Source organism: Macrosteles quadrilineatus, unplaced genomic scaffold (assembly GCF_028750875.1).
Source record: "Macrosteles quadrilineatus isolate MER2022 unplaced genomic scaffold, UCM_ALF_1.0 Scaffold_9__3_contigs__length_116548681, whole genome shotgun sequence".
In the NCBI taxonomy this organism is placed as follows: Eukaryota; Metazoa; Arthropoda; class Insecta; order Hemiptera; family Cicadellidae; genus Macrosteles; species Macrosteles quadrilineatus.
Window position 1 is genome coordinate 33,080,318 of NW_026542602.1, and position 26,042 is coordinate 33,106,359.

The 26,042-nt window shown below is 35.0% G+C and overlaps 1 protein-coding gene across 2 annotated transcripts; it reads right to left on the reverse strand.

Annotated features, from left to right (window-relative positions):
* Nucleotides 1-6,499: 6,499 nt before the first annotated feature.
* LOC129004417 (divergent protein kinase domain 1C) lies at nucleotides 6,500-23,206 on the reverse strand. Of its 2 annotated transcripts, XM_054432994.1 has the most exons (7): nucleotides 22,751-23,206; nucleotides 22,114-22,388; nucleotides 20,470-20,704; nucleotides 14,504-14,649; nucleotides 12,656-12,833; nucleotides 10,364-10,491; nucleotides 6,500-9,421 (listed from the first exon to the last, which is right to left on the reverse strand). In XM_054432994.1, exons 1-7 carry the CDS (start codon nucleotides 22,901-22,903, stop codon nucleotides 9,325-9,327), a joined length of 1,212 nt encoding a protein of 403 aa, XP_054288969.1. In that variant the 5' UTR covers nucleotides 22,904-23,206; the 3' UTR covers nucleotides 6,500-9,324. The 2 variants fall into 2 exon arrangements, with proteins under 2 accessions (XP_054288969.1, XP_054288970.1); XM_054432995.1 differs by lacking the exon at nucleotides 10,364-10,491 and having other exon boundaries at nucleotides 9,290-9,421.
* Between the last annotated feature and the right edge of the window lie 2,836 nt (nucleotides 23,207-26,042).

Here is a 26,042-nt window from a genome sequence, read left to right on the forward strand (position 1 = left end):
GCGATCCTGGATATACTGAGTAAAGGAACGTACTACACACCTCCCCAACCCAAACCTACCCCTACCCAAACCTACCCCTAACTAAACCCATCCCCTCCTGGGTCGATATCCACCTCCCTTTCGCACTTACGCTTACATTCGCGTGAACAGTCCAGGAGATTACATGTGATTAGTGATAAGACCATTGGGTTTTATTATTTTTTTAGAAACCTGCCCAATAAAGTAAACAGTGTGAAAGCTATTTTATGAAACATCTAACTAAATGTGATTGGTTAAGTGTGGTGGACTATAAAACTAAGCAGCGGTGTCGAAGGTTCGAGTCACGGTACCGCTAATTGATGTATAATACTCTACATACATTATTAGTTACGGTATTATACATCGATTGTACCATTTTAGTTATAAGTTGGTTCTTTTACTGTACCAACTCAAGGAATAAAAATAATGAAACATATTGAATGAAGGACATATTCACTTGTTTCATTTCTAGATATTTTATCCGTAGCAACCTTTGCACTGTTTGGAATTACTCAATCTAGTCAAACTCTGCTGTATGTTACGAAAATTTAAATACAATTTTTCAAAGCTGAAAATAGTTAGGCATAATCATACTACGTCTACAATATGGCAATGAAAGAGATAAAAATAAGATCAATAGCTTTACCGAACTAAACCTGATCCAACTATTTAAGTTAATTAATGATAACAATTTTTTTTATTAGGTCCGTGATACTGAATGATAACTGCATATTCTTTATGGAAAAATCCTGTTTCACAATGTGTAGTTTGTGAATATATAGTTGCGAATATATGACTAGCGGAATAAATAGTAGATTGTAGATTGTATAGCAAAAATAGCATAAAAAATGAGCCGTGAAGACCGTGTAAACATATGTTGGCAAAGTACTGATCGATAAATCTAAACCTGAATAAATGTTATAAAATGCCTATGAAACCATCCCTATAATATATGCCTACAGCTCAATTTTTGACATATATGGTATTCCTTTGGAAAACAAGTTCTAACATTTTGAAAATCGATTCTTAAACCATAAAAGAAACTAAACAAATTGAATATAACAAACAGTTTAGGAAATTACTTGAACAAATCAATTTTAATTAGTAGTATCAGTTTAAAACCATAATATTTCAACATACCCATTGAAAATTAAGATCAACGATTCAATTCCCAACCCTCCTAAATCCGTCTGTCAAAGAGATTCTCTCTGATAGATTGAAGGGAAGAATTACCAAGATCTCTTATAAACCAGGCTTCCGGCAATCCCTAATAATTATCCATTTTCTGTGCTGATTGTATTTTAAAATCATCACGTTACAAGTAAACAGATATTAGATATCCGCGATATGGTAAGTATACTATAGAATTTGGGATTATAGAAAGTAGAAAACAATAAAAATATATCTTCCTAAATGTTGGTACAATTAAATAGAACAATGAGATTTAAAAGAGTTTGTAACGTCGGTATAGAAATATTTTAACTGTTTTTGGAAGCAATATTGACGTTTTAAATTGTAATAATTGTTTAAAACCACTTGCTCTATTGTTAAAGAAGCAAAAAGATACCGTTCAACGTTTAAAATTATTTTCTGGCCGGCAAAATATTAAAAAAATGTTTTAAATAAAGTTAATATTTTAAATTGTACTATTTTCGTCTTAACTTTCACTTTTGCCACGAATTTCAATCATAACAAACATAACAATTTTGGGAAATTTAAAGATATTATGGTGTTTTTTAAAATCATAAACATAATTTTACCACTTAAGAAAATTGTTATCAACATGTTTGCAGGGATTTATAATTCTTTCTCTGTGACAAATCTTACAACCAATATTTTTTTCTTTAACAATTTTGGATTGCAAACCACTGGGCAGCGTCTCATCGCTATACAACGATTCCTTAGTTAGGCCTACTATATTGTCATTCAATACCACATGATAAGGTCGTCTCAGTAGTTGGTACAATAACGTAGCCCTTACAGCGCCTTCAGACATTGTACCGCAATATGATTGCTGTAGTAGAATTGCCTATCCTCACGATGCAGGTGCTTTTCACCAAGTGTGGATACCGCAAAACGTTTTTCATCCTATTGTAAGATCTGACGTGTTTGAGTTTTAGGTATGTTTTATACCTACATGTTGTACCTATGTTGTTACATTTTAAATGAGTGAATTTACAACATATTTCTCTAATTAATCGTATTGAGCCTACGCTTTCAGAGGTGGAAGGCACCTCGAATCGGAACTATATTTTAAGGTCAAAACGCCTAAATATGACAAGGGAAAGTGTATTTCTTGCGACAAAAGGGTAAGAAACAGGATCAGTTACGAAATGTATTTTAATATTTGTTTTACTTTTTTAACTCAACAAATATACAGATTTTTGTTATTTTTTTTACGATGTGTGTACAGGGTGGGGCAGAGTGGACTCCCTGATTTGATCGGTTAACTGTATAAAAACCATACAAGATTATTACAAAAGCTTTTTATTTCTGAAATCTAAATACAATGCCATTTATTTTTCATTAAGTTTTAAAAATGATATCGTCCAGGTGAAGACCTTCACGAGCGATGCACATATTCAGCCGTTCAATGAAGTTTTCAAAAACTCTACGCAGCATATCTGGCATTATTCCAGTGATAACATCAACAATTGCTTCCTTAAGGGCTTCCAAGGTCCTTGGTCGAACTTTGTAAACCTCAGTTGCAGATTCGGTCGCCCGTACACTTGTAATCCATTTCCTTAAGGTTTTAGCATCGGGAACACTATCATGACAATTCAAACCAAACCGTCTACGAAATGCAGGCTGGGTCGCCACCACACTATCCTTATTTTTAAAGAACGTTTCGACTAAAAAACCACGATGCTCGCCAGTTTACGGCATGGTGACTACTAACAATGGCGTCCTTTCCCCAACCACATGAAACCTCTCCCACTCCGCTAACTCCCGCGCACGCTCTTCAGCGACTGATTGAAACTAGGGAGTCCACTCTGCCCCACCCTGTATTTTTGTAACCGCAAGAGATATCAAACTTTTTGTAAGAACCTTTTTTGTTCCTTGTCTTGTTCTGAATAAAAAACGTCCTTTAAACAGTTTTCATCAAATCAACCGTAAAGAAGTTATAGTGCTAGAAAGGCATCAATCTCGCCGTTAGCGGCTATTTTGGAAGAATCATGTCATACACCAGCTTGGCCACACTTTCAGACAAAACACCTGGTATACACAATGTCCTCATTACCTATCTGTCACCACCAGTAACGACAAAATTCCATTCAAAATCCCACAAACTTACGGTACCTATATTTACAAATGCCCCTACACTATAAGCTGATCCTTAAAGACAAATATATACTAAAGGGTAGTATGATTTTATTTAGCCTTTATACACCAACTGTAATTTATATACAAATGTAACAAGCAAAAATGCAAAGGTAGTCTACCAAATTAAATTGTGAATGTCCGATCCTATTGTGGTGTGTTTTATAAATCCACAAGTAAGGCTTGTGTAGGATTTTTCACTAAATAAATAGGTTACTTTAAATGAGAATAACACAACAATCCAGACCTAAAGAATTAGCAAAATCTATTTATTGTTTTCACTGTGAATAACTGTTTCTATCAATATGTTTCAAATGTGATATAACATGACAACAATTTTTTTTTATTATGGTACGTATTTTAATTATAGCAAACAGTTTGAATATATTTCAAGAATCAAGAATCAAGATCTTTATTGTCATTGACCTTTTACAAGGAATAGACATAGTCAACAATATAAATAAAAACTAAAGCTATAAAATACAGTGGGTTCTAAATTAAAAATTACTATTAACATCAGAAACTAAGTACCGGTACTCTGATATACAGTAATATGGATTTTGGATGAGCCACTCAAACATTTTAGACTTTAACCTATTAAAAGGAACCTGTTTTGCTGCCAGACTTAATTTATTAAAAACCCGTATGCAATTTATTTTATGGCAGTTATCTGTTTTGGCCAATCTATGGGCAGGGGTATCTAGATTGGATTTGCCTCTTGTATTGTAAGAGTCTATACTCTCTCTACAAGTGAATTGATGAAGATTGGCTTTAGTGTAGAGGAGTATGTGAAAACTGAATTAATAAGCCTTTGTTTATTGTAAGTTGTGGGAATTAGCTAAGTTCAAAACATTTAGGCGGTTTTGGAGGAAGAAATCTATTCCTCCCTCCACTTGATCCCACCTTAACTATTAAAATCTGAGGTTTCCCAAAATGACAATAATCTGCAACATAAATCAAGCACTAAAGTACAGGTAGTGGGGGAACTTTCTATCAAACCGCCTAAATTTTGTGAAGGGACTCTAGTATTTCCTTTCAGGAAAATAAGTAAAAGTTGTTTACTATAGTTAAATACAAGCCATCATTCATCTATCTATATTAAAGGGCAAGCTTGGTTCTTGAAAACCTTTTTTCTCAGATCGTGTACATCGTGAGAAAATCTACGCACACTGTTAGAAAGATATTTTCCTGTATATGTGCAGAATCATAGACAAAAATAATTAAATATAGACCGTCAGTTGTGCTACGGTTACCTTAGGTTCTGGCGCACACCGCTGGTAGCTCCATGTAGTTACGGCCTACGCGCTACGTAACTACACAACCCTCCCAGCGGTGCGCGTCAGAACCTATGGTAACCACTGCACGGCTCACAGACTATATTTAGTTCTTCTTGTCTATGGCAGAATCCCTTTATTGCACAAACAATTTATTTTAAATAAAAAATAAATTAAGATGGGCCTTTTGGGTTGCCATGCTTATTTTTACTTTATTTAATTTACAATCTGTTCAAGTTGAACAATAAGCAAATTATATAAATAATACTACAACATTAATTTGAAGAACATGAGCTAGTGATTGACCACTGACTGTGAACACTAGCTAACAAAGAGAATGTTGATAACACTAAGCCGAATCTGAATGGGAGGTCCAATATCGTATGTCGCTTCAGTCTGTAAATGGTGTTGTGATTGTCCAATAAATTAAGTGCAAGATGATTTGAATGATTTTCCAATTTTATAATAAACTAGCTGTACCCGCGGGCTTTGCCCCGCTTAACTTCATTAGTATTCGCATGGCTCAATCACGTCCTAGTTGAAGTTCGTTCGCTACGCTCACTCATTTTCAGGTTGGAAATCGTTTGCTGCGCTCACTTGTTTTCAGGTTAGCTCGTTCGCTACGCTTACTCGCCTCCAGGTTGATGTTCGTTCGCTACGCTCACTCACCTTTTGGTTGCAAATTAGCTGTTGTCATAAATTTAAAAAAGTCATCCCTTTAATTGTTTATAATAATTTGATAAAGGTTTTTATGTTTTAATATTTAACATTGGAGAATTTAAACGTTGTTCAGTGCACAGGTGTGCTGCGATTGGTGCTCAATACATTTGGACTAATTAAAAAGTAAAATAGTTTTCTGTGCTGCATTCTGTAGAAACACTGTGGTACTATTTCAAATCATGACTAATGATAATACAGAATGTTGTGATTATTCAAACCTACAAAACAGTTGGTGAAAGTAAACATCTGCTTTTAAATTATATTTATTTGTAAACATTGTAGATCAAAAAGTCTGACATTGGCCCACATAAAACCCTCTAGGGCAGAGCCCTTTTGACAGATCTGCACCAAACTTAACTCGAACCATCCTTGAAAGATGCTTAACAATGCCTGAAAGTTTCATAACAATCTGTCGAGCGGTTTCGGAGTCCATAACGTATATACATATATACACACATACATACATAGTTCCTCTTTTATAGATATAGATTTTTGCCTTGCAGGTGACGAAATAACAACAAAATATACACAGATAATCAAAACAAATGGAAGAAATTACAATCACATGTTTTATTTACAGCGTGGGGTGAAAATGGAGAAGCCTGTGAGTTTTCGACCACTGCATGACCGCCATCGATCTCTATTATTACAACATAGAGATCGATGACGACCGCTAGTACTATTGATTCATCATAGAATTGCACATTTCAAACTTGAATGTTACAAGTGTAAACTTTTTCACTTTATTATTTAAAAAGTGTGAAGTTATTTTTTTATAAGATGAAAACAACTTCTTTTGGCTGGAATAAAGAGAATGACTGCTGTCTCTTCAATTATCTCAATAACAACTTTTCCATGTACAGAAATGCAAAATAATTAAAGGTTTGAATAATTCATTTACTTACTTGGTAAATATTATGCAAATATCTATAGTCTTTCTTGGTCACTGTTACTTCATCAAATGTTATCAAGTTGTAAGGGTTCAAAGTATAAAAATATCACAATCACAATTGGTTACACAGTTTACCAGAATAACCTGGGTGTAAACAAACCTTTGATTTTTGGAGTGGAACTTCCACCTCAATGATTTCCACTGAACTAAATAATTGTAAGGAAATGAACAAAACCATGAGGTTAAAAGTGATAAAAATAATTTATTAGACTAGATTTTTGTACATTTTGCGCCGGCATGGCATAATTTAATGAAAACATCAAACTAGAATGCAAACTAAATTCATCAATTGAAACAAAACTAAACTTATTTTTTCCTAAAATGTACAACATAAGTCCATAAACAACATAAATTAAACAATACTTTCCATGGTATACTAGAGTCTACAGTAACAGAGATAATTTTATTTATAGTATTAAAGTTACGGCACATTTTTGGAGGTAAGTGTTCAATTAGCTTTTCTAACTTTACATCAAGCTGTAATGTTCATCAGTAAATGCATTAACTTGTGAGAAAGTTATAACAAATTTACTTAGTAAATTTCTGGACAGTAATAGGTATATCTAGGCCGTCGACACACGGGAAGACTGTTTTCCAACTGAAATCGGCAACCAGTTGGACAAACTAGTCGCCTGCGTCACGACCAATGTAGTTTAGGTGGGACAGTGCATACGGTGCGACTGCGATGCGACCAGTTGAGAACCAGTCGTTAAGCAACCGGACCTCCCGGTTGCTAGGTGATTTCAGTTGCCTGGTTTGAACAACTTTTCGCATATTTGTATTGCACTTTTCAAGGATCGTGCATACCAACTGCGATAACTCTTCGTAAGTACTTTTTGACATCCTGCACATAAACTGAAATTTTGCGTCGGCTTCTTGTAATGCAGCAGCAGCTACAAAGAGCCTATATTGAATATTTGTTTTAACATAAGGATGTACCCAATACCTTCTACGTCCTCTACGCTTTCTTGATTGTTTGTAAAACACCAGGGCGTCTTCATCACTACTACTCATTTCAAATACCATACACAGTACACAGTATCGTTATAACAAAATTAGAACTCATTCAATGTCTCAACTCAACTACAGTCGTGCTTGTGTGTGGATTTAACCAACGCAACTGCAACCGTAATTGCGTCACAAAACACTAAAACAGTTGGTTCAACTTTAGTTGGGTTTCAGTCTTCCCGTGTGTCGACCGCCTTAGAGTTAGACTTAACATACGTATGCATGACTCGATTGGTAGTTGGTAGCCTAGTGGTTATAGTGCTCGTCTAGTAATCATAAGGTCGCCGGTTCGATTCAATTTTTTATTTGGCGGTATAAGAGGGTTTGTGGTATAATGTCTAGCATATCATATCAAATACAACAATATCTTAGCACAGAAATTTCTTTATTCACTCCTGATTACATAAATTACACTAAACTTTCTCGTCATCATTTTTACACAATTTTCAACTGTCATTGATTTATTTTATCTTATCTTATGTGTATTGTAAAATTAGTTTTCACCACACTGCGATGTTTTTAGCCGTTTTACAAACAGTTTATTCATGGCCAATAGCTACGTATTGCTGTGTATGCCAGCTGTCATCATTATTTGGGGACCGAGCAGGTTTTTACATCCCTAGGGCCGAAAATCAGCTACATATAAACAATTGTTATATTGTCACCACTGCCTAGTAACTATTTATTATTATTTTCACTGATTCCTCAAATTATTTCTTCATACAACCTTAAAGGTGTAGCTGTGCTGACCGTTAGAGTGTGCATTATTATTATGGTAAATAGTGGTAATGGGTTATAATAGTGTGGTGAAACATAGCGTTTCGTACCACGGACCGAAATGCCGTAATCTCGAGCCGGCAAAACCTAATTTTTGGCCCAAGGTACGAAATATACTATTATGTATGCTTTACAGTGCAAAAAATACAGTAGTCCTATTATTTATTTAATGAAATTTATTTGTTTTAGCAAATTTTCCTATAGGGAAGTAGCTATTACCGTAGGTGGCACGGAATTTTACCTAGGAATTTGAATCACCATCCGTTCAAAATGTTATATATATATATATATATACAGGTTGTCCTAAAAGTCCCCGATCGGTTAAATATTTTTTGAAATACTTAAAATAGAGCTACAAAACTTTGAGCAAAGTTACTTTGTTAGTAAAATACAATGCGGCAAACCCGAACTCAAATGGACTTTTGAGTCTAAAATGACAGCTATTCAAAGATGCTTGAATTTGCAATGATATTATACGCTACCCTCCTCATCAAAACGTATACATAGGTCGATATGCACATCAAATTAAAGGGTGTTATTAGTAGAAAACAATGCTGGAAATTTGAGCTCAAAAGAACATTTGAGTAAAAAATGGCACCCGTTCAAAGATTCAAAATGGCAGATTCAAGATAACTTTCTGATCCATTTGTTTTTGATCAATCTTACAACCCCTTTATGGAGAGTAAAATCCTTAGTAGCTTTAACCAGAGAAAACAGTCGTAAATCTACATTGGATACATATTTTGTGCGATGACTACATTTCAAAACTTAATTGTCTGAATCAGTAGAGTTATCTTAATATAGGATTAAACTTTTACCTTTTAAAATGAGGAGCACCAGTAGATTACATAGATAACGTTCTGTGAGTTTGGAAAAGTTTAATTGCTTTATAGTCTACATTAACTAACTGTTGAAGGCAAATGTGAATAAGCATTATTTTTAAGTTATAAAAGCATGTAAAATCTATCTAACATTGACTAGATGAAAATACTAGATTAAAAATACTGTTTAGATTAGTGAATTCTCTATACAAAGCCTTGCATAATGTTAGTTGGTATGGCATATACTGGCTGTAAAGGCTTGTAGCATAGCTTGCCAAAATCTTTTGGCAAAATAAAACTTAAAAAATAAAACTTATAGAATTTTAATACTTGAAGTACTTTCCTAGTTAATCCAAAAAATTCAATCTAGTACAAAAGATATCTTTTATGAGCGAGAAAACCATATTTTTTCAAGATCTTAAAAGTGAATTTATCAATAGTTATCTAAGCTAAGCGCCTTGTCCATTTCCTGTAAAGTTGCTGTCAGCCTTTCCCTTACTTGCTCAGATGGTGCTGTATACACTCCATCCCTGAAACAACAGCATTCAAAAAAAGGTATTTTGAACCATTTTTGAAATGAATGAATAGACAGGCAATTCTTACACTCTTAAGTCTGTACGTAAATATAATACAAATATTTTAACAATTAAATCAATATACAATAAAACAAAATATAAATCATAAATAAATAAACTTTAACAAAAGAAAATAACTTACATTTTAAACTGTACAAATATTCTCAATCTCTCTCTATCACACACAAGCACACCTATCAGCAATCAACCATGCGTACAAGCCCCTAGGACAAACCAACCATGGTCATATGTTAAAATACAGATTATTGCTGCCACAATCCGAGAACGCCTATTTAACGGCTAAAGGGAGTACGAACAGCAGAGGACCAAGTATTGACCCTGAGGCACACCACTAGTAACTGTCTCCCAGTCAGATCGTAAGTCATCGACATCAACACACTGCTTCCTGTCTGACAGATAGGATCCCAGTCAGTCCAATCCACCATTTTAAAACCCTATGGTGTTAGCTTTTCCAAGAAGAGCTTATGATTTACACATTCAAAATCAAATAAGGTGAGAATCGTGCCCTGTCGAAGTTCCATTACTAGTCTAATGTTGTCCGTCACAAGTAAAGTACAGTTTCTTTACTGTAACTTGTTCACAGTACAGCTGTTATCAGCACTAATTTTTCTGTTTTTATTACGAATTTTTGATAGCAGGTAAGAAATAAGAATACATCGTTCTAAAAATATATTCTCTGGCTACCGCTAAACTAAAACTTACTTTCCAACTAAAAAGATAACAAAACTATTAATACAAAATAACAAGTCATACAAATGAAATCACTATGGCTAAAACAGACAGCTTTACGTAGGTTATCAATGTCAATGAAACCGTGATAAAAGTTAACATCACACACACTGTATAGGAGTGTTGAAGTTTCCCACCAAGCCTTACCCATCAGGATCGGCGCATTGGCGCAGAAGTGACGCCAGTGACGACGGTGTCTGAGGCGCCATTAGAAGTCCCGGCGTGATGACACTACCAGAAACCGTCCAGCCCAGGAATATCTTCTCACACACTGTCTGTAACGGTGCGTAGCATGTTTGACTATTAAATTAATAAAAATTAAAAATAAACAAACTTAAGAATAAAAATTAAAGAATTTGAATTGAACTTTATACTTTTCGATGAAATGGCGACCATACAAAGTAGGTATTTTAAGCCGTATGAATGGAGATGAGTGGCGCGATCTTGTAGTCTTGTTAGGGACTAAGGCCGACATATTCCTTAGACACAGCTGTTAATTAATAGCCAATACAGCTAATGGCAACCATGGGACCTACAGTTTATAATAGTGGAATCCGAACCACATTTTTGCCTTGGTATATACGAATTGGTCTAATTATCAGGATAGTATTGCGGGTAGTCTTAGTACTCACTAGTGCGGACGTTAATCCACACCAGAGAGTAACGCATCCACAGTGCATGCCTATAAATATCCACAATTCGTGACCTCCTAGAACCCGGATTACAGGACAATACCACCCGTCAACCACAGACAAAGTGTACTAATGCCATAAGCTTATTTCGGTTGTGCTAACTGTTGAGCCAAACTGAAATGACAGCTTATTGTATACTATGTAACATATTTTACACTACATAAACAATGATAGTAAATAATACAACAGTCACAGCAAACCTACACACTAAGCAAATTCCTATTCATGCCTGAAGATTTCCTATAATATTTTCTTTGTCATGTAAGATTTATTTTATCTACGGGTTCGGGGCTACTTTATTACAGTCACTTGGGATACCAATAACTCCAAGATGGTTAGTCTTAGGGGTTACTTTATAACATGCATTTGAAAGCTGGGGCTATTTGGAACAGTTTGGTGGAAATTGCATTTTTCTATCTCTATTACTTTAGAAGTTACAGCAAATTGGAAAAACCGTTGCGCGGGGAACTTTGTACACCATAAGGGTTTTGTAAAGTATATATATATAAATGAAGGAAAGTATATAGGCTAGAGCTGTAATGATGCATGCAGTGAGTTACCAAAGAGTTATACTTAACTAAAAAAAATAATAATTAGCTCTAAATTACCTGTGTTTTTTTTGTCTTGTCCGGGAAAATTGGCTCCAGAAGCAAGGGTTGCCATGCCCTTTCAGATAAAAATCTGCTGTAGCTGTAAGTAGTCTGTTACTTATTCTATTTCTAGTCCTGCAAACTTGTGTGGAAAACTTAACAGACCTCTTCTATTAAGTTTGGGCTCATTCAGCACTGCCACAATATCAGCAAATGGCATGTTCAGGTCTTCATCGCGTAGTTCCGGCCAGTGGAAAACATTAACAGTTCCCGGCACTTTTCGAAGGAACCGTACGTCACAAGCATTTGGTAATGGGTCCCCATAATGGTAATGGGTAATGGGTCACAAGTTAAACATGTATTGAGGGGGTTATAATTGATTAGGTGGTAAAAGCAAGCAGGATGGGCATGAAAAAATTAAAATAAGCAGTGTACAAAGTTACCCCGGGTTTTAAACATTTGTGTACCTTTTTCAAAAAAAATTTTTTTTTAATTAGTGATAATTTTTTTATTTTTAGAGTCCCAGAAAGTGGGGTAACAACATATAAAAGTTACATCTTATGATCATTTAAATGCACTTAGCTGTGCATGCGAAAGTTTGGGTACAATTTTTTCCCCCGAAAAAAAGTACCTTCAGTTTTTAATTTTTAATTTTTAAATCCTAAACAATAATATGTTGGGATATTTTTTTTCAAAAAGAATATAAGTTTACCTTTATTTTAATATGCTACACTTAAAAAATAATAAAAATTACGGGAATTATGATTTTTTAAGTAGTTTTTTGAAAGTTTGTACAAAGTAGCCCCCATGTACAAAGTAGCCCCGTTTGACGGTACCTCTTTGCTACTATAGGAAACTTTCACTATTTCGCGGAAACTAGGGGAGAGAATCATAACGATTTCTCCACAATCTCGGGAAATAATGTATAATATTAATATTGTATGAACTAATTGTAGAACCTGGTATAGCAATCAATATTTCTTTTAAATCAATATTTTTAATTACTTTTTAATTACCTACTTGTATAAAGCAATCTGAAGTTATAGTCTGGCCTGCAGATCTCTACAAAAATAAAAAAGCTTACTAAGGTCTCCGCCAAGGAAGTAAAGTAAGCATGAGGTGAATCCATTTATGCTGATATGCATGGAACTTTTTACCTGAAGGTTGTCATTGGTCTGTGGACTGTCGCACTTGTGAGTGTCCATGTTACATTTAGACCGACAGTCAAATAGGCTACAGTCTGTGTTGATGTTACACGTGCTTCCGTCAGCTGTGATGGTGTTCACCACAGTTCTGGGTAATGCTACATCCAGGTCAAGAAACTTCATCTTACCACTGAAAAATATATTTACCATCTATAATTATGTTTTTTTATGTCTTACAGTAACATACAGTGCATACAAAACATATAGTAACTCGTACAATTGGAGAACTAAGAAGGAATTGCCTTAAAGCCTGGAAGTGTTAATTAAGGTAAAACTAGCGATCTAGGGGGGCTTGCTCCAGCAGAACCTAACATTAATTTGACATGCATGTCTTTAATACTTTAATACTTTTCGATGAAATGGCGACCATACAAAGTAGGTATTTTAAGCCAAGTATGAATGGAGATGAGTGTAGGATGAGTGGCGCGATCTTGTAGTCTTGTTAGTGACTAAGGCTGACATATTCCTTAGACACAACTGTTAATTAATAGCCCATACAGCTAATGGCAACAAATCAAGCTATGCCTACGTTTATCTTCTGACAAGTCTCTTCTGACTTGTAGCGAGTGGGCTTCTTTTGAGGAGCTAGTGTATAATTTACATTGCCAAGAAATCTTTACATGTCTTCAACTTTTACTAGGTTGTCTGTTTGGTTCGGGTTTGCGGAATTGTACTTTACTTACAAAGACATTTAATTTGATTGATGTGTATATCAACCTCTAGGCCTATCTATCCTTATATGAACATCTTTTAACTCCTAGCGGGTCTGCCCCCTGAGGAGGTAGTGTATCATTGAATAATGTTTTAGTAATGTGATTTTTATGTTAAGTAACTTTGTTTCAAGATTTGTAGCTCTGTCTTTATTATTTTTTGAAAATATTTAACTGTTCCGGGATTTTAAAAGCGTTAAAAATGTTTGTAAAATGTTCATACTTTAGATAAGTCATTATAAAGGTATATAATCATAGCCAACTTAAAGATAATAAAAACACTCATAAAAGGAATGTTAAGATAACGATGTTGCTTTTTATTTCTATTTATTTATTTATTTATGCTGCTATTTAATTCTTTCTCCTTGCTTTTGTTTGTATATTCTTTCTTAGGCTTCTCTTTATCGAAAAATTGTACAAGTACCATAGTTAGGCACTTATCACAGCCCAATCACAGCTTACTAAAAATTACGTCGTCATCAGTCCTCTCCTCAGTGAATGAAATCAAATCAGTCCTGAGTATGTCACATAGCGTGCAGCGACAGCAGCAGCAGACAAAGATGTGTAAAACGGAGCAGACGAATGTTAGCGCAAGCGATGACGTCACCTTTCCATTTCATTTGATAGAGAAACAGATTTTCCAAAAACAATAATGGGGTAGGGGGTTTGTTATATTGAGGGAAAGACGTAGACAATTCGTTAAGTAGAGGTTAAATTTGCTATGTAGAAGTTCTGACAATGATAAAATCTTTATATTGAGGTGTTTTATTTTAGCCGAAATCGCAAAAAAATCGTGAAGTCAAGGTTGTTGTTATAATTTGTTCGTTATGTAGACGTAAAATATACATTGTATCTTATAGTTCTAGGGGATTAAAAGAAATTTGTTATATCAAGGAATTTGTTATATCAAGGTTCATTATATCAAGGTTAGACTGTAAACACTTTTGCTTAACTAAACTGCAAGAGTACAAACTTGATTTTTACTATTCTCTAAGCATTAGTAAAAATAATGCTATATTGTTTGTTGTCAGACTTATTGCCAAAATGGTATCATAAGGATACTTCATACTAATAAAATTAACGTTTTTACCTTGATGGAGAAAGTCCAAAATGTGAGGGTTTTATATCACACAGAGAAAACCCTTCTCCCACAGAATTGTCAATCTCTTGAAGCAAATCCAAGACGAGCACTGCTAACTTAACTCTGGTGGGCCAAACACCTTCTTCAGCAGCCACCTGAAAGAGGGAGTAGCGGCTTTAATCACTTTCAAAGCATCCTTATGTTTAGATACAAATATAAGTAATGACATTTTTGAGAAGAAAACCAACAAACACATATCAAAGAGTTATTCATTATTGTCCATTTCTATTACAGAACAACCATCAGTTTTAACCAACAGGCCAACATATGAGTTCATGGAGTTTTTCAGCGTCAACCGCGTCGTCACTGCTATACTATCATCACACGTTTCGCCCTTACTATGTCACTTCATAGTTTGGGCCAAACGTCAGGCGACTCACATGTTGTTGTAACTCATATGTTGTTATCTTATATGACACCGGGCGCAAAAGCCTATGTAAGAAGCAGGCCAACATGTTTATGATAGTTTAATGATAGTACCAAAGAGCTTTAAAAAAACAAATAATTTAGTACTGTAGAGAGTCGAAAATCCAAACGTCAAGGAACCGAACCGCTCCTGAGGGTTTTAAAATATTGAATTAACACAGAGACAACAGATGTTTTACAATTTCTCAGGAAAAACAGTTGGTGCCTGGCAGGGAAATTAGTGGACGCGCCAAGCCAGTCTGTGTTTTGTTCTTTTCCAATGTCCAGGGGTCAACACTGACGGCATTTGACAGTCGCGACTCATCCTCAGCCGGCGTCGTATCTTGTGTGTTGTTACCGTCGTTTGGTCGACCAATACTAAATCTTTTGTGTTTCCGTGTTTTATGTGTTTTGTTACCTATTTATTATTAAACTTTTTACGAGCTCCACTACGACGAGGAATACCCAATGAAGACTACTTGACATTCTTCCAAAATGATGATGTGCTCCTTTGAAGCATGAAACAGCTGTAGTCTCACATACTACAAAGGATCGTTTTTGACAGTAACAAGGTAATTTAAGCCACTATATAGTATAAATTCTCTGATTGTGCATTATTTTTTGTAATCACAACAATGTACCTCAGTTGGGTTTTCTTGCAACTAAGATTCAGAAACAAGTTAGGTACATATCAATTCCAGTTATAATTAATAGGATCCTTAGAGTCTATTAATGAGACAGATAACTAATGAACAGAATGAAACACGCATTTCTCAAGCTAACCAACATCTTGTTTTCAGAGTATACTGTCTTATTATACTGTATATTATATTAGCATTACTATCCTGATAATTTTAGACCATTTTGTTAATTACAAGGTAAAAATGTGGTTCGTATTGTACTATAAACTGTAGGTCCCTTAGTTGCCATTGGCTGTATGGGCTTTTAACAGCTGTGTCTAAGGAGCATGTCAGCCTTAAGGCCTGCCCAAACTGTTGCGGTACGCGGTCTGCGGAATGGGATATAGTGCCTCAACAGATACATTGGTAGCTGTATAGTAGGGTGCCCACACTGGCGCGGTACGCTGTACGCAGTAGGCCTACTGGGCGTAACTATTTAAAAATTTGTTATAAGAATTTACGTACAGTACTGAGAATATGCATACCACTGAAATACCGTGCAGCAAAAAAAGATCATGCAGCTCTTTGGCGGTACAGTAGGCTCCCTCTTATCTGGACCCCTCGGGACCGAGACCAGTCCGGATAACGGGTTTTCCAGTTAAACCGACGTCCCCAAAAATGAGTTAAAACGGACTGTTTACTGTGATACTCAACTCAAATTTAGGAGAGCATTGTATTTAGACACGTGATCACTGGTTTCAAATCTTTCCCACGAGAACAGTCGTTATAGTACTGTCCACTTCCTGCCGATCTAGTCCGGTTAAACCAATGTGCTGATAAAAATTGTCCAGTTAAAGAGATGTCATTTCCGCCGAGTGTAGTCCGGTTAAACCAATGTTTAAAGGTGTCCGGATAAGAGGGAGTCTACTGTACGAGGGTAAATTGTACTGTGCCGGCCATCGGTGCCGGTATACCGTACCAGTGTGCTGCTCCCGTTAGCTAACGTTGATCTAAAATACCTGGAGGTTTACCGTACCACGGCAGTTTGCGTGAGCCTTTAGACACTAACAAGACAACAAGATTCTTACTTGGCTTAAAATACCTACTTTTGTATAGTTGCCATTTAATTTCATAATTAAGTATTAAAGTATTACTGTTCAAATGGGTATCTAACACAAGCAAAGAAAGAACTGAGGAAGTAAAATACTGCTTCTTCAGATACAGATATTTGACCAACACATTTAAGCCTACATATCATTCTATGCATTGCAAGACAGCAAGCATTCAAAATCATATACAATAAATACATTAATACACACCACAGAAAATGTTACATACCCTTTCAAATCATAAAATCTGATTTTGATGTATGAAACCTTTTAAAGAATAGAAAACTAAGTTTAAAAAAGGGATTTGAATTTTAACAAATTTATTTTTATTTAAAAACTGCAACTTTCAGTGTTGAAATATTTGCTTAAAAGATAGTATAGCCTAGTCCTAATGAGATTTTAAGTGATAGTTCAGGGAAAACAATCTAATCATGTAAAATTAAAAGCATTTTTTCATAAAATGTAGTGATTTAACATTTCAGTAACACTATTCTAGTTATCAGGCAAGAAGCTAAAAGGTTTAGTAGTGCTCGCCTTCAAATCTGAATATTGCTGATTCAATCCTCAGCAGGGCCCTGTTTCATAAAACTACTAGTCTAGTATTTACTAGTCCATGGACTAGTAATACTAGTGTATTTTACAAGTCTACGTTTCAAAAACCTACTAGTGTAAAATACTAGTTACTAGTGTAGGGACTAGTATTACTAGTGGTTTTTACTAGTGTATACAGCAATGTGTTTCATAAAGTTTTACTCTTGTAAATTACACTAGTAAATACTTGCTATTTTCTACCAACCTCTCTTCACCCGTATTATTTGAAGTAGACTAGTATTTTTGGAAAGAGAGTTATTTCATTACTCACATCATAAAAAAATGAATTTATTAAGTTATTTTTGCCAGTGCGAAATGGCTCACGAATAGGTCTGTGAGTGCTAAAATGATAATTATTAGATATAAATTACTATCAATAAATGTGGCGTAGTAAAAATGAGTGAAATTGAATTTTATAATGTATGTACAATCGCCCTATTAGAATAATTATAATTATACGTTATCAATTTCTGTGAAATTTTAGTCTAATTTTACTTGAGTTAAATTTCATGGTTATATAAACTATTTAGCTATCACAGAGAAAAGATTTTTAAGCTTTGAGAGGAACCAAATTAAAACCGCATACCGTTTTGCATACAAAGATCTACAAAAATGTATCCAACATTGCAACATTAATCAGATTATTTTACACCCAATTAAGGCTCTCGGTTTTGTTTAAAAAAAGACATTTTAATAGGAAATAATAGTAAGGCAATTTTAAAGAGGAGTTGCATTGTATTTTTTGAGGTGCTTTTTATTTGCTTCCCTAAATAGCTAAAACCCTGTGATGTACTAACAATTTTGTAGACCTATATTTGATTTTTGGGTGTTGAACTGAACTGCTTATCATAAAAACATTACTTTCAATCCATTTTGGTATTCTGAATTTGTTATTCAAAGTAATAAAAACAAATAGATGTTGATTAGAGCTGTTATTTTAATGTAAAAACATGTAAAAGTTTAATTAATGCAATAAAAAGTAGAGTGACGCAGATTTGAACCAGGGACCCACCACACGACAAGCGAGAACTCTGCCTCTGAGCTAACCCCTGCCGTAGCGCCTATGCCATGTTTTACTATACAGTACTTGAAAACCAGCGAGCAATTCTGTGCTCTCTGTTGAAAACCTACTTCTCTATTGCTTGTAGGCATTGCAATTATTTGTTACATCAATAAACGTTTAGGCTTATTATTCATGGTTTGTAGACTCAAAATTAGAATATCTCCAAATGGTTTTCAACCCAAATATTCTTATGCATTCGAATATTTGAAAACATAGGTTAGGGTACTTGAAAACGTTCCAAACAAAATGTCCTTAGACGATTTAATTACATTCAAAATTTGAGCCTTCTTGTCTTTACTCATAGCAAGCTAAATTTTATATGTCAGAATAAAACAAAAACTATACAAATTATGCGAATGCGGCAGCAACAGATCAACTTCCACCCAACTGTTGAGCGCCGCAACTAGGCCTACAACCGGCTAGCGGTTTGATAAATAGTATGTGATTGTTTTACTTATGTGTCTATATAGTTATTAATTTAAAGAAAACACTGTGTTTCTACAACTATTTACTTTTTGTATCAAATGAAAACAAAATTAAAACTCTTTATAAAGGGTTTGAAAACCCGTGATTGAGGTTAGAAATTTGTTTTGAGAGTTTACCTTGTAAAGTTGGTCACGTGACTAGTAGTTTTGGTCACGTGACTAGTAAAATACACTAGTATTTACTAGCGATATAAAAACGTTTATGAAACACAAATTAGTAGGACAGGTAAATACGGGACTAGTATTTACTAGACTAGTAATTACTAGACTAGTATTTTTATGAAACAGGGCCCAGAGGTAATTCTGATGTATTCTAAGAAAAGGTCAGTTAGATAGTAACAAGGTCAGGGTTGACTAGGCCTATTGGATACTGAAGTAGACATCCCATCTTTCGGATATACCATCCATCAGATCCATATATCGAATATAGATCCATCAGATATAGATCCATCGGATATCTATCGGATTTGGTGACCACCAAATATATGGGTCACCAATATTTCTTTAAAACATAATTGTGTGAGCCAGTCACAGAATGCGCTAGTGTCTGAAATTCTATTGTCTACCTTTTTTTATGCTGACATAGTTGATGGGTCGTTAGAGTTGCTATAGCTTACAATAAGTCTTTCCATCAGTTTGACTTGGTAAAAAATGTGTGTATTGGACATAAATCAGTAATTTACATCAAATAATTTCTTGATCAGCATTGTAGATGTTGAATAAATTTACAGAAAGTAGGCTAGGCTACATAAATCAAAATACTCTACATCTAATAACACCTAAAATATTTACACTTAAACTGTTGACTCATGAGACGGTAAATACATTTTAAATATGTTTCGATTGGATACTCCAATCATCATTAGATCCCAATAGGCAAACCTCTATGGCGTCCCTACTTATGTGGCTACCGGGAGGTCTGGGTAAGAGGTTTCTATAAGTACAACTGGAATCTAAATTTACATGTTCATTGATTAGCTTTTTTTGATTTATCGGCAACATTTTTCCTTATAAATATAGCCTACAATTTGTCCCAAAAAAGTTAAGTGTTTAATACGTTTTAGGTTTTATTAGATGTATTTTGATTTACTTTATGTAAATTACATCAGCACAATCTATCGGTGGCTCACATAAACTATAACAATTTTGATTAAAAACTGGCAACAACAACATGGGGAAAAAATATCTAGTTGTATCAATAGTCGAAGGTTTTAACCATTTCCATAAAAAAAAGTTCTATCGTAAAAAAACATGGAACGGGTCAAAAATTAATGTGGGGTAATAATTCTTGGTCATCCCAAATACGTTGATTTGTTTCACGAAAAGGCCGCATAACAAACGCTCGACATAGTGACGCTATATGGAGGGGATGACCATAGTTTTCAACCCCGATGCCAGGGGCGGTAGGAGAGAGCTGCTCAAGAAGCGCCCCGGGCAGTCAGTCGTACTTCAGCCACGAAACGTTTACTACACGACTCTTTACGAACAAAACTGCTAGACATAGGCTAACTACTAAAACTTCCTAAAACAAATGTTTAACTAACCATTATGGCAAAACAAATGTAGCTTAACTGATCCGTGCTTTAAAACAAACTAAAATCAAGATAAGCGTGCACACACCATGCAGTGAGTATTAAGTTACATGTCCTTCTATGGCCGGTTCAAGGTACTCTAAAGCGAAGTATTGTCCACAAGAACCAAGCACTCTCGGGAATACATCACTGCCCGAGTACAGACTGGCGAGTAAGTACTCATTGTCCTGCAGCAGAGTCCAGACTTCTCTCATCTCTAAGTGACGGTCCATGGAGTGTGACTCAACTGACTGACTGAAGCGACCTAGAGACGAAGCCAGATCTGGGCTCACAGAGGTGTTCAGCCTGTTAAAAAAAATTTTAGGTTAGAGTTTGCTTCAAATAGGCCCTATGACTAAATTTTGAGAGGAACCATAGTGATTGTACTCAACGACCATGAATGAAAGGGGGAACAGATGACAAATAGACTAAATGACAATAGTAACCTATTGGTTATAAAATAGAATACAAATCTTTATTTGCCATTGACATTATACATGTATTAGCAACAGTCAAGAATATAACTATTCAAAGGTCATAAAAAATATAGGCCTAAGCCTACAAAAAACATAAGCTTACAAGCTAAAGTAGGGTCTACAATTGTCTTCTCCTCTAAAAACTCTGAGAGGGAACAAAAGGGATTTTTTAAAAGCCAATCATAAAATTATTTTAAAAACATTGAGTGAGTTTGATATTATCTATGACATCACTACGTGGCTTTTTTGAGTCAAATTTAATTTGTAACTTCATTTCATATTTAAATTGTTTCTTGTATTGTGACTATGAATCTCGATACATAGGCTAATGTTTGACCAACTGTAATACTGCAAGGCCAAATATAACTTAGGTTATTTATTATTAATGTACAGAGCTATTAGTTTTGACATGGCGTCTCTGACATAAGGATTTTTTCATATTTGGGTGACTTCTAGTTCGATGTACCTAAGCTACTTGATACCCTTAGATTTTGAATGTACTCTTTTAGCAACCTAACAAGCTACAGTACCGGTACTGACTTTTCTCAGGATCAAACTGATAAGCCTATCAAGCCTCTATCAAAAGTATCTAAGTTTAGTCGACCATATAACTTAGACAATTTGCCAAACATTACCAACAATCCTGTATAATTAATTAAATAAAACTAGGTAGGCCTAGTGGAATTTCTGTTTCTGGAAATAAATAGCAAGAAATACATTACCGGTAGCGTCAGACAATGTCTTCTATTTAGTTTTTTCAAGAAAAAAATCAAAATAATTACCCTAAGTTAACTTTATTTTGATTTAACCATAGACTAACCAACACAAGTAGACTTGTCATCCCATTGTAAATTTTGAAGCACGTTTTTCGTGTCTAGTTCATGTACGGTGACACTGGGCGCTAGTGTCGACAAAATTTTGTTTCTATTATTTGAGGGTTAATTTCTTGATTTGTGCTTTACTGTTTGGTTATATAACTAGGAGACAAGTTATTGTTTATGATTAGATCGTATTATTTGGTTAAACAAGGTTTTAAACGACTGTAATAACTGGTACAAATTGTAAACAAAACACGACCTCTACATAAACCGTACAGAACTAACAATAAAATTGTCTTCAGCTGTTGCATAAGGATGAGAAATCTACTTGGGGGAGTATGTTTTATCTATGATTTAACTTATAATGTTATAAAAATAATTTTAACAAATAGCTTATAGGCCTAACTTATAGGCTAGATACCTGTTGCCTATATGGTCGACAATCATCTTAGTGAACTCAGCTTCTGTTGGATATTTTTCCACTCCGTTTTCCAACCAATACACTGTAGATTGAGACTGTTGGTCCAAATGTCTTGCAAGCTTGAAAACCAATCTTGAGTTTTCATCTTTAACACCTGAAAAAACTACTTCCTTTCCTGCGTGAAAGGTTTGACAGGAGAATGATCCAATGCGTCCTTCTTCACATAAAGGGTGACAAAGATTCCCAACTACAAGGCCCTTTTGATACTGATTGCACTAAAAACAGAAGAATATGTGTTATTTCAGCGATTACTATTACTGTAAAAGTTATTTAAGCCATTACATTAATTGCTTGAATGGTTATCGTGCAGGACTTACTTTAAAGAGATTAAGTTAAAGTGTGGCATCAGTGTAATGCCTTGTGCAGTTTTTATTTAAAAAGCTTTTTGTGTCTTTTCTTGGGAGTAATAAATATGCCAAGGAGTTACCAAGGTTGACAATTAGGCCTACTGTGCAAAGTTACAAAAAAAATTAGAAAAATAAGAGGACAATAACTTAAGTTTTAAATAAGAAAAAGTACCGGTAGCTAAACTATAGGTACCGGTAGTAGCATATGAAAAGAATTAAAATAAACTTACCAGATACTTTACATGATTCCATGGCTCCAAATTGGTGCACACAAATCCCCAATGAAATAACAAATATATAAATACCAAAAAAAGACAAAAAACTATTGAAGCCGAGTGTCTGTGGCTATATACTATTCCAGGTAATCTTTTAAGAAATAGCATTTTTAATGGTTTTACATGATTTTATTCAAGTATATATTTGTATATGCTATATAAAGCACTGTGAATGAACTGTTTAATGGCTCCTTAGCCATCAGTAATATAAAATTCAAACGATAAACTGAGTTGACATTTTAGGGTTAAATTGTGGTTTGGATAAGAGACATGCTAGAGAATACTGACACGTTTCCAACAATCTACAAACTCGTTATTAAAGAATATATCATTCAAATCTTGATTCGATTTATATGGTTCAATAAGTTGTTTACACTATTGAAATGGCCTAATCCTAGCAATAAGTACTTTACTTTACAGTATATAGTTTTTCGTCAGCCTCAGCCTGCTCTTGCTCCTGCAGTTAGTTGCAGTGTCTGTTTAGTTTAGTGTTTGTTTACGTTTGTTTTGTATACAGAGTACAGATACAGTACAGTACAGACGACGCACACACAGCAGAAAACACATCCGTTGCAGTTTTCAAACTCTATTAAAATCATAATACTGCTTACTACCATGAAGCTGGATTATGATTCGTAGCATTGGTTATCTAGCGCAATGATGATTATTACTACTAGGGCATTCATATAAGTTAATTAATGGTTATTGGTATTGAACAATAAAATGTTAATTTGGTATTTGAGAGTATGATATATCTCTTAATTTTTCAAGTATATTTCTCATATTGTAAAATTTAGAGCCTGTTTTGGTTGTGTTCCTTGTTAATAACGTTGGAGACTACTTTGCAGGTTGAATTTTGGGATAGGAATATAATGTTTTTAATAATATGTTTAAGGATTGAAACACATTTCTAGAACTGCAGTTAATATTTTGGCTCTAAAACTGTTCATATTAAAGAACTAACAAATTCTTTTTACGAGAAAGTGGGAGGAACATTATGCGATATTTGGTTTCCATGGCAAAATCACAAGACCATCATGTCCCTCATTGGTTGATGGTTTGGCAGTAGGGTACCAAGGAGTGCCGTTGCTCTAGCTAGACCTAGACCACGGCCGCACTTTTAACTCCAGGCCGCCTGGTAGAGTTAGCAACACACATACACACACACACACACAGACATCACTTCGAAAACCTCTTTTTTGGGTCCAGGGGGACCCAAAACGAATATATCCACTCAAAACTCAAACTCGAAAATTTTGACGAAAACAATACTTTCTCCATATAGTATGGTATAGGGGGAGAAAGTAAAAATGAATGAAAAATGAAAACAAAACATAGAGAGGAGCGCGTCAATGTGCCACCCCTACGTCTAACAACCTGCCACAAAAAAATTGAACCACATATAAGAACAATCTGCAAACATGTTGCATGTTATTTAGATGCAACATGTCTTACTCCGCCAAGAAATTCAAATTACCGATATTGTATATATATTTTAAAATGTTCAAATAGTCTAGTCATAAATGGAACGCAAATATATAACCTCAAAAAAATCAAGATTGCTTAGAGTGTCTAGATCGGCGTGCTTGGTTGCCTGTATAAAATAGTACTCATTACCTCGATTCATGCACACGAATATTCGACAATCTACAATACACACAACGAATATAGTGTTCCGAATGTGTGCGCCTCTGCTTGAAATTTGCCAAATATAAAAATCAAATAGTTGGCCAATGTAAAAATACCTGGGATTTAGTGAATGCTGCATTTGTAAACCCACCTGTAAAACTCTTTTTGCCGCAGTATAACGAAAAATATAAAATAGTGCAGCTGCATGACTGTTTAAAGAGCTAGCCCTCCAAAAGTAATAAAGTTAGAAAAAGAAGAATACATCCATCATCCATGCTTTGCTTTGCTTATATTTCGTGGTTTGGTTTATCCATTTCGGATAGTGCTGGGTTCACAACAGACCAACCGTATGATTCGGTTGTGTTTCGATTGTTATCAACTGAAAGTCGAAATCGTAATCGCAGAGAATCGAACCGATGTTGTTATCGTAAGTTACGTTACGAGCGAGAGTGAAGTGAAATAAATATGGTTGCCTACCTTGTTTCAGTTTCACGAACCCTTGTCTCTCGTAACACCACCCACCAGTGGCCTTCTCTCACCACCTCGTCATACGCCCGCCATGTTTGCGTGAGGCCGGAGTTGGCGCGAAATTTAAAATTGCATGCTAATAAATGGGCTGATAGGCATGTTCAACCTTCGAGTTCTTACTTGAAAAAAGTTAAATAAATGCGTTTTGTGGTGATAATATTTCTGTTAATACTTATACTAGTCTTTATTTACAATTACCTGACATAGCCGAAAATTCAGAGATACATGTAATATATCTACATGATTAAATGCATTTGAACATCTGAACTGTGAGTATGTTTTCATTGCATATTCAGTTCTTGGGGCCCAAAATAAAATTCTAAACATATTTATAATCAAGCTTCTAGTATGGCAAGCATTCCTTTGTAACTAGAGAGTATATATCCTGGCTAAAAATCATACTTTAACGTTTCTAACTAATCATAACTGACCTGAAAGTAATAAGATATGTATTTTTTTTTAATACAGTTAAAATAATTTTGATTATAACAATCTGTTAGCACTGCAGAACTGTATGTAAAAGCAAATAAAAGTAATATATTATCTATCTATATATTAAGGGAGCCTACCAGTAGACCGACAAGATACTTGGTCGTCTGGCCACTAGACCGTCTTTTTTAATTAAATAGATAAATACTGAAAACCAGTACGTCGACAAGTTATTTCATCGTCATTCCAGTTGACCGGCCTGTAAAACTAAATTATTATATACGAGAAACCAACTTGTCGTCAATCGACCCGACCGACTTACCACTTGCTCGTCTTTTAGGTGGGGATAGGGGGCAGAGTGGGAGGAGCTAACCGGGGATTACCCAGGAGTTTGAGGCGCTTCTCGTGGTTGAACCACGTCGCTCGAGGCTAGAAGCCAGTCTTGCCAACTGAAAGTAGCCTAGCTCCGTCGAACACTACACACTCGGCGTGTTTATACAGTCTGGAGTTTAGATGACGTTGGCGCGCAATTCTAATGGATAGTTTCGTCGTTTCTATAGCAACCGTGAAGTGACCTCGTTCTCGCGCATTCCTCTGCCTTTGTATTATTTAATCTGCTTTGAAAGATAAGACTCGCTTATGTGCATTGACTATTGAATCA